The sequence below is a fragment of the Lagenorhynchus albirostris genome, chromosome 1 (genome assembly GCF_949774975.1).
Source record: "Lagenorhynchus albirostris chromosome 1, mLagAlb1.1, whole genome shotgun sequence".
Lineage (NCBI taxonomy): Eukaryota > Metazoa > Chordata > Mammalia > Artiodactyla > Delphinidae > Lagenorhynchus > Lagenorhynchus albirostris.
The window spans coordinates 176,976,741-176,989,967 of NC_083095.1; the positions used below are offsets into that span (position 1 = coordinate 176,976,741).

A 13,227-nucleotide genomic window follows, 5' to 3' on the forward strand; every position below is an offset into this window, starting at 1 on the left:
GTGAGAAGGAAGAGCTATTATTTTATTCTTTGTTTCCTTATTGACATATACAAATATATCAGGATTTTAATAGGGGCAATAATTAGCTTTTTAAATATTAAAAATGATTCTGTGTATATTTTCTTAATGAATTTAATTGAACCATTTATAGTTAAGTCAAGATTTAATGCCTACGTATGTATTTAATTGCCTGATATAATTTATTGGCGATTTTAAGAAGTTTTAAAGAATGAACGTTCATGCATTTATTCAGCAAATATTTACTGAGCATCTACTATGTGCGAGGGTTCTAGTTACTAAGAATAATGCTGTGAACAGTACAGACAAATTTCCTGCTCTCACGGAGCTTGCTTTACGTTTGGTGGTAGTGGAAGGGGACACAGACAAAACAGAGTAAGTAAAATAACACAGCATATTTCATAATGACAAGTGCTCTGGCAAAAAGTAAAATAGGGAAAAGTGAGAAAGAAGATGCTTGGAGTGGTGGTTATAGTTTTAAATAGGGCCATCGGAAAAGTTCTCACTGAGAAATTGACATTTAAGTAAAGATGGAAGGGGATATGGGGATATATGCATACATATAGCTGATTCACTTTGTTATACAGCAGAAACTAACACAACATTGTAAAGCAATTATACTCCAATAAAGATGTTAAAAAACAAACAAACAAAAAAGATGGAACAAATAATGGATTTGAGCCAAGTGATATTTGATGTATTTGAATGAATTTTTAAAAAATTCAAAAACATTTACAAAGTCAGCAATAATTAAAACACGGTCCTTTCTATATTATCACCACATCACTAACAATTTCCTTTGATTTCTATGAATGTATAACTGTAATTCCCCTAAATAGTTATCCTTCAGGACATATTTGAGTTGACTCATTTACATCCTGACTACCCTTTCTCATTTGTTATAGCAGAATTCTCTCTGTTTCAAGTAAACTGATGAATTTTGGGGGGAGAAGGGGCTATTGTTTGATGCTATGATATATATGTGACTTTTTACTCACAGCAAGGTTATATTATAGCTGTTACTTCTACACCATATCCAGTGCTCCATCTAAAATTTTTTAGCGTATCAGAATTTGTGCTCAGTTGTGGCAAAAAATGAATTTAAAGGTGTAGAGTGCCCCTGTGGGACTCTACTGGCACCAGTGTACACCATCCTGACCTAGCCTTGCATACTGGACATTTATTTATTTGGTTAAACATTGGGCATCTCTAATATAAGTGGCCCTGGAGCAAAAACAAAGAAAAATAAGATATTACCTGAAGAATTGTGGAGCTTCTTGTCTAGCTAGAGAAATAGGTACATAAACATTCACCTTGCGAATGGGAGTTAGAATAAGTACAAAGCAGTTTTGGATGGGTGAGGGAAAAGTAATTTAGTTAGGGTATTTAAATACTAATCCCAACATGGATTTTTACATCACCTTGAAAACAGCTAGTGTATTTTCAGAGACTTTATTAATCATGCACTATGAATAGCTTTTGTTTTCTTTGGGAGATTATGTTCAAAAGTAGGTCAGGTATCATAAGGTTAATAAACCAGGCTTCCTGTGAAGGATCTGCTGTCCTAAGCTTCAGGAATTCATTATTTGCAGGCTGTAGCCTAGTGACTGAGGTTTAGAAAGCTTTCACTGTCTTTCCAAGATTATCAACACTGATCCCTTTCTCATGAACTCAGTGTTGTAAAGTGACACGCATTAGGGTAATATTTTCAGAATTATGAAATCAGGTAGTCATCACTGAAGAAAAAATTATGACAATTTTTGAAAACCTGGTATTATAAATAGGATTTTTCCAAATTACCCACAAACTCTTTTTTTTACATGGAATTAAGTATATTCCTTATAGAACAATTGTTCTGTGAAACAGTTTGGAAAGTATTATTTACAGAATTTATTATTACTTCATAGAATAAGGCAATACAAAGGAAATCACTGTATCACAATTTCCTGATGATGTCACCGAATAATAATTGGCACATGACATTAATTTTTTGAATTTTGAAATAATTGTGGGTTCATAGGAAGTTACAAAGATAGTACAGAGAAATTCTGTGTACCCTTCATGTAGCTTCCCTCAGTGGTTACATTTTATGTATAGTATAATATCAAAACCAGGAAACAATATGGTTCAATATGTGTGTATAGTTCTATGGCATTTTACTATATGTGAAAACTTGTGTAATCATCACACTACAATCAAATATTCTGTCTCCACCAAAATCTCCCCTGAGCTATTCCTTTATAATTACATTTATTCTCACCATCCCTAACCTTGGGAAACCACTATTTTGTTCTCCATCCCTATAGTTCGTAATATTGAGAAAGTTATATAAATATGTAAATGCAGTTTGTGACCTTTTGAGACTGTCTTTTTTCCATTCAGCATAATCTCCTTGAGAGCCATCCAAGTTGATGTGTGTATAAATCATTTGTTCCTTTTTATTGCTGACTCATGTTCCATGGCATGGATGTAACAGACCATAGTACTATTTTCCAGCGCGGTTATGCCATTTTACGTTACCACCAACAATGTGTGAGAGATCCAGTTTGTCCACATCCTTGTGAACATTTGGTATTGTAACTATTTTATCTTTATTAGTGCTCTTCTTATAGGTATAGGTTAATATCTCGTCAGGGTCTTAATTTGCGTTTTCCCTGATAGCTAGTGGTGTTGAACATCTTATCATGTGTTTCTTTGTTATCTGTATATCCTCTTTGGTGAAATGTTTCTTCATGTCTTCTGCCCATTTTCTAATCAGAAGTTTTCAAACTGTTGAGTTTTGAGAGTTCTTCATATATTATAGATATAAGTCCTTCGGCAGATGTGTGAGTGGCAAATGTTCTCTCATAGGATTTAGATTATCTTTACATTCTCTTTACAGGGAAAGAGTAATTTTGATGAAGTCCAGTTTATTGATCTTTCCTTTTAGGGATCATGCTTTTGATATCACGGTCAAAAACACTTCACTGAGGTCTAGGTCCCAGATATTCTTCTATTTTTCCTTCTAAAAGTTGCATAGTATTATATTTAAGTGTATGCTCCATTTTGTTAATTTTTGTATAAGTTGTGAGGTTTGGGTCTTTTTTTTTTTTTTTTTTTTTTTGTCAATAGTTATCCAGTTGCTTCATCACCATTAACAAAGCTGTCCTCCCTCCGTTTAACTGCATCTGCATCTTGGTCAAATGTTAGTTGGTTGTGCTTGTGTGAAGCTGTTTTGGGTTCTGTTCCATTGATCCAAGTGTCTGTTCCTTCATCAGTACCACACAGTCTTGAAAATTAAAGCTTTATAATAAATCTTAAAATTAGGTAGAGAGAGTCCTTCTAGTTTATTTTTCTTTTTCAACTATATAGCCTTAGTTATTCAGGTTCCTTTGGCTTTGCTTTCACTTAAAAAAAATATCATCGCTATATCTACCAAAAAAGTGATGTAACTTTGACAAGAATTTTATTAAATACATATATCAGTTTGGGAGAAATAACATCTTTAATAGGATGTCTTCCAATCCATGAGGAGTTCGTCTCTCCATTATTTAGACTTTGATTTCTTTTCACCTGTGTTTTGTAGTTTTTGGCTTACAAGTCCTGTACATATTTTATAAGATTTACACCTAAGTATTTCATTTTTTAAGGGATTATAAATGATATTATATTTTAAATTTTGGTTTCTACATATTCAATGATGATATATAAAAACACAATTAATTATATATGTAGATCATGTGTCCTACAACCTTGCTGAGTCATGTATTCTCAAATTTTTATAATACATTCCTTAGGTTTTCTATGTTGACAGCCATGTCATCTGAAAATTGGGACAGTTTTATGTCTTCCTTTCTGATCTGTGTGCCTTAAAGTTTTGGTAGAAATCTCCAATGAGACTATCGGAGCCTGGATATTTCTTTTTCAGGAATTTTAAAATTATGAGTTCCATTTCCTTAAAAGTTATAAAGCTGCTCAAATCATTTTGTGTTTGTTCTTTGCAAGGAATAGGTCCATTTCATAGAAGTTGTCAATTTAGTGCATTAGAGTTATTAATAGTAACCTCATATCATCCTTTTAATATCCATAGGGTCTATGATATCCCGTTTCATTCCTGTCATAGGTAATCTGTGTTTTCTCTTTTCTTTGACATTCATTTGAGACTGAAAATACTAATTCATTAAGAAGAAAAATCTAGAAATAGATATAGCTACTAACCTTTTTATAAATACAATATAAACAACTTGTCAAAATATGATATAAAGTTCAAGTTATTGAACCATAAAATCAAAGAATCATAGAGTTGGAGAGAAAAAAAAGAAGTTACTCCATGCTCTTTGAAACAGGGATCTAACACTAAGACTTCTGTGAAGGATTCACTTTTACTCAGTTACAATTGATCGTAAATTTTTTATCTATATCCTAGCACTTATCACAGTCTATTAATGTATGAGAGAACTCCACTAAGACATGTTGATTGATGAATCACATCTACTGAATTGCTATTGATTGAATTGGTAACTGAGTCACCAACCAATCAAAGAATCGTTTCTATAACTTCTCTGATCTGGCAGACAATGGAGGTGGGAAAGGAAAAATAAACTGATTGCTGTTTGAACACTTTCATAGGAGAGAATACTCTGTCTCACATAAAAAGCCTTTTCAGCTGTCAGGCACCCCTTGATATAATGATTTTCCTAATATTGAATCTACATTTCCATCTTTTTTCAGTATGAGTTTTTGATGATAATATTTCTTACTACTTGTAGTTCTTCATAATAATACAACTTTAAGATTTAGAAACAGGTACCATTGATTCTGCACGTTTTTTCACATTCCCCTTTCTCATGTTCATAGTTATGATGTCAATATATATATTCTTAGAATCCTTTAGTAGCATTTTATATGCACAGTTCAAGGCCTCTATTATCTAGTATCCCTCTCATTGGATGGTTTAAATTCTCAAAGTTTCCCATAAACATGGGAATTAAATATTCATCAAATACCACAGTACTCTAATTATGAGTAAATTATCACAATATTGTGTCATTTTTTGCATAAGATAACATTCACACATCTTAAGAATTTTAATACTTTAGTTTTTATTTTTTTAGTTAGCCTTGTGTTGATTATATCTATGAAGAATGAATAGGGAGTTGGTTAAATAAAGAATAGTAAAGAAGGTTCCAGATGATAGGAATTGCAAAGGGTGGTAGCAAAAATCCACTGCGCCACCAGGGAAGCCCCAGCCAATATTTTATAATAACTATAAATGGAGTATAACTTAAAAATTGTGAATCACTATATTTTACACCTATACACTCTTTTACAGAAACTATATATCAATTTAAAAAATAAATAAAAATTTTATATGAAATGAATAAATGAATAGAATGATATCTTTTAAAAATTTGATGGTAGGATCTTAAAAGGCATTAGGTTGTGTTCTTTCAAAATTATGTCTGTTTTAAATGAAACATTTTTATACTTATAAAGATATTGATCGATGGAAAAATTATAGCATTTGGAAAGGGAGAAACTGGTTTGATTGATGATACAGCTGTAGACAAAGGGATCATTTTCTTCCTGACGGCACACCTGTCTGGCACGGGCATTAATTGCTCCATGAAATGCCAGGAATTGGCATCTGCACAGAAGACTATTTGCTACTTGGCTCGCATGGCACCTGTGGGAAATAGTAGAAAATGAAATTATAAGTTGCTCCCTCTTACCATAGTGATGTGTAATTCAAACCACTTAGGCCCTGCTTGCTGTGTTTTCCTCCACTGGTATTTTAGAATTAAACTTTCCAAGGAAATACATCTTCAAAACTATAGTAAATATCAAAAGCAAAAATATGGTTTACACTATAGAGATTCATATAGCAGTATTTGTATGATTTTTTTTTTAACAAATCTGTTTTTCAGCAACACACATCATTTCCTTATACAAATGGCCTTTCTAGATGCTGGTCTATGGAAATCTGGTCCTCATGGGCTGCTAAGTTTTCCAACATAAGGGCAACTGAATTAGTTACTTCATTTTATATTCTTAACCAAGATAAGAGTTCAGATTATAAACAAGATGGTGAGTTGGGGTTCATTATTATTTTAGTGAGATTTACTTCCCAGTCCTTTGAGAGGATACTTAGGAGAACTTTAGCATTCTGAACTAAAAGAGGCTGTAGGAATTACAGTCTATTTTAGGACAGAGTAAATTTTCAAAAGAAGTTTCAAATGTAATTTAAAAACTGAATTAACAATTGAATAGAAAATAGGACCCAACTACATGTTGTCTACAAGAAACCCACTTTGAATATAAAGATATTTATAGGTTAAAGGTAAACGTATGCAGAAGTATATACCATGCTTACATGAATCGAAAAGAAAGCAGGAATAGCTATTTTAATTTCAGACAGAACAGACTTCAAAGCAATGAACATTATCAGGGATAAATAAGGGCATTACACAACAGTAAAGAGGTCACTTTTCTAAGAAGACATGACAATCCCTAACGTGTATGTACCTAACAACAGAATGTCAACCTGTGTGACATAAAAAACTTCTAGAACTGCAAAGAAAAGAGATGAATCCACCATCATAGTTGGGAATTTTCACACCCCTCTATCAGAAATGGATAGATCCAGCAAGCAGAAAATCAATAAGGACATAGTTGGACTTAGAATTCTTACTATCCTGGAAATGGAAGAAAAACTTAAGCAATGTTAATAATAAAATATTTTTAAAATACCTGGGAGATAGTTGATATTTAATGTAACTCAACATATTTAATTTCTGCAACTTATTATAATAAATTAAATCATTACAGTTTTAACCTTTTCTGTTTCACAATTTTCTTATCTCTAAAATAAGTCTATGTTTTAAAAAATAATTACAATGATTAATAACCTTTGCTTTAGGAAGTATTTCCCAGCTAAACTGTGTTGCAGAATAATAAACGTCCTAAATTGCCTACCAAGATCTGAGAAGCAAAGATGAGAAGAGAGAAGAAATAAATTACATTGACCAAATAGGTGTTTGCAGGAGGAAATGTGTGTAATGCTGGAATATTTTCTCATGGATTTTGACACAGGGACCAGACTATTGAAGAAATAAACTTAAATGAGCCATGGAAATAGCTGTGTGTAACAAACTAAACTATTCTATTTTAATGTTGCAGTCAGGATAATATTGTAAGGTTTCTAACATTACATGATGTGGCAGGATTACTGCAATTTTTTCAATTTTTTTAATTGAAGTATTGTTGATTTACAATGTTGTATTAATTACTGCTGTACAGCAAAGTGATTCCATTATACATATATATACATTCTTTTTTATATTCTTTTCCATTATAGTTTATCACAGGATATTGAATATAGTTCTCTGTGCTATAGAGTAGGACCTTGTTTATCCATTCTATATATAAAAGCTACATAAGGGCTTCCCTGGTGGCGCAGTGGTTGAGAGTCTGCCTGCCGATGCAGGGAACACGGGTTCGTGCCCCGGTCCAGGAAGATCCCGCATGCCATGGAGCAGCTAGGCCCGTGAGCCATGGCCGCTGAGCCTGCGCGTCCGGAGCCTGTGCTCTGCAACGGGAGAGGCCACAACAGTGAGAGGCCCGCGTACCGCAAAAAAAAAAAAAAAAAAAAAAAAAAGCTACATAAGATTACTGTATTTTTTTTCTTTTTTAAAAGTTCATTTATTTATTCAGCAAATTGAGCAATTATTTGCCAGGCACTGGGAATATAACAACAAAACTGAGCAAATTCTCTCCTTCATAACACATGCATTCTGATGAGTGAGGAGTGGGGGAAGACAAAAAATAAGTCGGTAAAACATATAATGTGTTAGAAAAGTGCCCAAAATAAAAATAAACAGTGAAGCAGGACGGAGTTGAGGATAGGAGATTTTACGTACACTGATAAATAAGGACCCACTGAGAAGGTGATGCTCAAATACAGATCTGATAGAAGTGAGTGGACAGGCCATTTGGGAAAGAATCCAGGCAGAGAGAGTAGCAAGTTCAAAGATCCTGAAACATGAGTGTGTTTAATAAGATTACTGTAATTTTTGATTGCATGCTTTATCTACTAATTTCCTTTTTCTCTCCACCATAAATTGGAAAATGTTTTCCAGGTACCTCCAGTGGCTGCTGTGATTTTGAGTTTGATCTTTGTGCCTGGGAGCAGGAACAGGATGATGACTTTGACTGGACTCTGAAGGCTAGCGGCATCCCTGCCTCAGGCACACAGCCAGCTGCTGATCACACCTTGCGAAATTCATCTGGTCATTACATCTTTATAAAGAGCTTGTTCCCGCAGCAGCCCATGAGAGCAGCCAGAATTTCAAGCCCAGTCATAAGCAGAAGAAGCAAAAACTGCAAGGTATGGGGAAAAAAACAGAAATATTATGAACAACTTCTGATGGAGTTAAGTACAGAAAATGAAATGGCCAGCACCAGACCAACAAATGAGTTTGAACGTATTCAACTTGGAATATGTGAGGGAGGTAGAAAGTGAAGTAAGGGTGAAAGGGAAGGACCATTAGAGCTGTTGGAAGAATTTATCCCGTGGATAAGTTCCATAGATAAGGAATTTTGGAAACCATTGGAAAATGTCATGCTTATTATCCATAACCACGGGTAGAACAAAAGAAGTGAAATATCAGTTGTGTCCACTCAGGGAACTTGGTACTCATTGGAATTATGGGAATTTCACCATAAGAAAGAGAATTAGACAATGAGAAATAGTATAAAGTTAAGTATTTCCAAGAACTAATATGCGTCATAGTTGGCACCATGATAAAATGGTTGAAGACATCTTCATGGAAAAGGAAAGACTGAAATTGACCCTTTAAAAAGTAGAATTTCTAGGGGCAGGAAGAAAAAATGGTTTGGCCATTATGCTGTGGAAATTTGAAGAAAACATAAGAGTGTTTAAAGTATAAATAGAGTTGTATGGATCTTCATATGATGACTATGCATTTGCAAGGACCTTCACTATTTATCGTTTGCATGATTGTCTATTTTTATTCCCCAAAGGATTTGAGTCAGCTAGGCTAGGGGCTAAAGTTATCTTTACATATAAATTAAGCACTCAGAGATGACTTCACAGAATCTTGCTTATAAGAGATTAATGCGTGAATAAATTTGCCATTTATTTATATTTACAGCAAGAAATGCAATCTCCATAAGCTCTGAACACATGTATTCTGACTGGTGTATTCCCCAATGTCTGAACACTGAAAGGAAAACAAATTATATTCAGAAAGTTGCTAGCCAATCAAAGAAACAGGCTGGGAGACAATAACATGATTTAAACCTTTATTATCTTCAAATTGTATTATTCTTGTGTACCTGTCTCCTCAATAGACAGCCCTAACCCCAGAAGGGGACATATGAAATCTTTGCTCGAAGGCTCCCCAGCTGTACCTGTACTTATCACAGATGTTTGTTCCTCTGTTTTATACTGACCATCCTTTACATCCTACCATTTCCCCAGTCTTAAGACATGTTAAACCTTTAGTTTGTGTTAGGAGCTTTCCTGTGTCATCTTAAATTGATTTCATAGTTTAATTCTCAGGGAATAATCACATATCTCTTCTCTCTTCAGGCAAATTTCATAGATTTTCTGCAAGAAAGTGACACTCTCAGAGTTTTAAAGACGTAACTCAGTCAGCAGTCCAGAATGGATGTAATGAATCATACACAATTATATTAAACTTTATTTAATTAGTTTGGCAAACATTGAGTTTTAGAAAAGCAAAGAAGTCAAACTGAAATTGTATATATTTCATGTTTAATTTTTAATCAGCTTTTAAGACTAGAACTAATTTACAAATTTCAGAATATGGGTATATAGATTTATAGATATAGACTCAACATATATAAAATCTGGTATGCTGGGGTTTATTTTCAAGAAAATATTGAGTAATTTGAAAGACATCAAAAACAGACTCCTTAGCTTTTCTTTTCAGACTTCCTCTAAGAATGTTCAAAAGATTTTTTTTTTCATACTGTAGTTACTAAGGATCTCATTCATCTCTATTTTTCCCTGGTCCCAGCACTATAGTTCCCACTGTTTTAAACACCTGTGTGAGAATAATGAAGTATGCCTAGGAGAAATGTCAAAAAATTAATGATGAATGGTTCATTTTATGAATATTTATGATATAGATTGAATACAAAGAAGTAAGGAAAGGTCATGCTGGGAATGATTGGGTCTCTCATATATAAACATTTGTTTATCAGGTAAGCAGAGTGACCTTCCATAATTTCATGAAAATCCTTTCTGTCACTTGACCTTGTGGGAAACTTCAGGGAGAAAAAATCAAATTGGAGATTTTTCTTCCTTTTGAGGGATGGGTGGGAGGCAGGAAGGGATGCAGACATAGATTGATGAGGGTAGAGATCAAAACTCTGAGTAACTGAAATTTCCAGTGAAAATGCCTCCTTAGAAGAATTTAATACTTAAGAGATTTTTATTCACTCATGTTTCCCTGTGATTAGGTTACATTGTCATCAAGTGTTCTCTGTAGAAATGGAGTATTTAGATGCTTGTTTGCATGTTGACCCAATGGCATCATTCAGAAAATGGCCTCAAGAAGATAAGGAAGTATTTACTCTGACATAAAACATATGGCTTATGCTTTCTGTGCAAATAAGAAGACAAAACAAGGGAGAATACTGGGAAGACCACACCTATGACTGCAAGGGCTCCAGACAGACGTGCTATGCCTGTTGGGTAGTTTCCTCTCTTGCCTATTGATGCTGCTCAAGTGGCTGGCCTCAGACTCTTTGTGTTTCTCACTTTGGGACACTCAGGTTTGACCAGTCCTCCCCAAACAAGCCAAAGTGGTCATAGAGCTCATGTTTTCCAACAGTAATGGATTAATCAATAGAAGAAACATTTTTGGATCATAGAATAATACCTGAAATTCAGGTATTATTCATCAGCTAGGAAATTTGCATAGAGTTATTTACATGGCTTAGCTCTTCTTGGTGCTCTTTGAAGTATGCATTGCATATATTGTCTAATCACATTCTTTACCCTTTAAACACATTCATTTTTCTTTCTCTAGAATATAATATCCATGAGTGCTAGTCTTTCCAAAATGTGATTTTCTTGTGTGAAGATCACCCACCATTACTCTTTTCCCTCATTCATAAAAAAGACAAGACAAAAGCTTAAAAACACTCTCAGTCCCTGTTGTTCCTAACTCATATTCTTCTTCCTCCTAGAATGTCCCCCGACTTTCTCCATCTGCGTAACAATCACTAAAAATCTGGTAAACTACATCTTTGAAACATTGAAATGTTAATCCCTGGAAATACTTACATTAATTTTTACTTGGGAGTACAACTCTCAAGTCTGCTCTTCTAAAGCGTTTCAAGTAAAATTTAGAAATCGCTATTCTGGTGGTTTGCTATGTATAGTACAGCCCTGAGGATCTTGTAGAACTGAAAATGTGTTTCAAGTGCAAGGATGTGGTAGAATAAGCAATAAAGTACTCTGCTATTTTGAAGAAAATGATTTAAGTTTCATGAGATTAGAAATGATTTTCTTTAGTACCTGATATTTCTTAATCATGAAAAGTCTTTCTATATAATACATCACTTTTTGATATTTTTATTCCTTTGACAGTGGATCTTAAGAGTTTGTGGAGGAATCCTACTTTTATAAGTCACAGAAAGGAAGTGAACTCTGCTCATTTTTCAACTAAGTTTCTATTTGATCCTTATTGTACTATTTTCCATGTTTTGCAACATATGATTGAAGGCTGGCCTAACTTCATTCATTGGTAGAGCACTCACAGAGCAGTAGAACATACAGATCTAATTTTCCTTCAGGAATCTGTTAAGAAAGGAGAGGACAATATGATATAATTGAAAGTAAGGTGAAATTAATTGTACTAATTATATATAATATTCTGATTCTTGGTTACAGATAATTTTTCATTATCACATGTATGGACATGGCATTGGAGCGCTCACTTTGATCCAGGTGTCAGTCTCAAACCAAACGAAGGTCCTACTTAACCTCACTGTAGAACAAGGCAATTTCTGGCAGCGGGAAGAATTATCCCTGTCTGGTGATGAGGACTTCCAACTCAAATTTGAAGGCAGAGTTGGGAAAGGCCACCATGGAGATATTGCACTGGATGACATTGTGCTTACAAAGAACTGTCTATCATTCCATCACTCCATGAAAGAAGAACTCAAAGTGCCTCTTCCAGCAGGTACATTTTAATTTGTTTCTGTGGTGCTTTTGCAGAGTGGTAGGTGGGAAGGAAGGAAATGGAAAAGAAGTGACATAAACACCTAGTAAATCATTGTTTTCATAAAGAAAAATCGTTTTGAACCTAAAATGTTATCTTTCAAGGCTTTACTCATAAACTTGTCTTCCAACATTTCTCCAAGCTTTGGTATATTTACCCGTTCCCCAGTTCCTAGTTTAGTCAATTTCTTCTTAGATCAATAAACTAAGACTCCTTTGTTTTCAGTCTGATTCATAATTCAGTCCTTAGTAAATATTGATTCACTCTTAATACAATATAAGAACATCAAGAACAGACTTACTCAATTTTAATTAGATGTTACTGTGATTATGTTATTTACTTTATTCTTTTTAGACCAATACTTTATTCATTTGAATGTTGAGTTTATGTATTTAAATAGTTTAGATGATTGAATATGTCCATCCATTCACCTAAAAATTTAGGGGTAATTTGTCTAAATAATTAGATTATTGGTAGATGTCCAATATTATACATACAGTGACAATATTGTAAGCAGTGGAAATAGCAAGTAGCATTAATTCATATAAAATATTAGAGGATGAGATGAAAATGCAGTATATAGTGTTACAATGACAAAAGAACAAATTTGGGGACTTCCCTGGAGGTCCAGTGGTTAAGACTCTGCACTCTCAATGTAGGGGCCATGGCTTCGATCCCTGGCCTGGAAACTAAGCTCCCACATGCTGCATGGTGTGGCAAAAAAAAAAATTTTATCAGTTGATAATATGGCATATATTAATATTTAAACCATGAGTTTGGAGTAGAAAATAAAAGTGCCATTCATTTTGTATATAAATTATATCTTGTAACTAACAAAAACAGAAGTGCTTTAAGAAGAATGACCTAATTTGTTTGTACTGATTTTTAACATGGTGGGTGGAATGGGGAACACTGCCATTTCTGCCATAACTTCCTCATACATTTTAAAGGG

At 33.9% G+C, this 13,227-nt stretch overlaps 1 protein-coding gene across 1 annotated transcript in view; it reads left to right on the forward strand.

Moving 5' to 3' along the window:
• MALRD1 (MAM and LDL receptor class A domain containing 1) overlaps positions 1-13,227 on the forward strand; it is a 567,689-nt gene that overhangs the window by 224,987 nt on the left and 329,475 nt on the right. The window contains exons 25-26 of the mRNA XM_060121258.1: positions 8,136-8,383; positions 11,945-12,236. Of these exons, the coding sequence (XP_059977241.1) occupies positions 8,136-8,383; positions 11,945-12,236 (540 nt within the window). The remainder of the gene's footprint in view (positions 1-8,135; positions 8,384-11,944; positions 12,237-13,227) is intronic.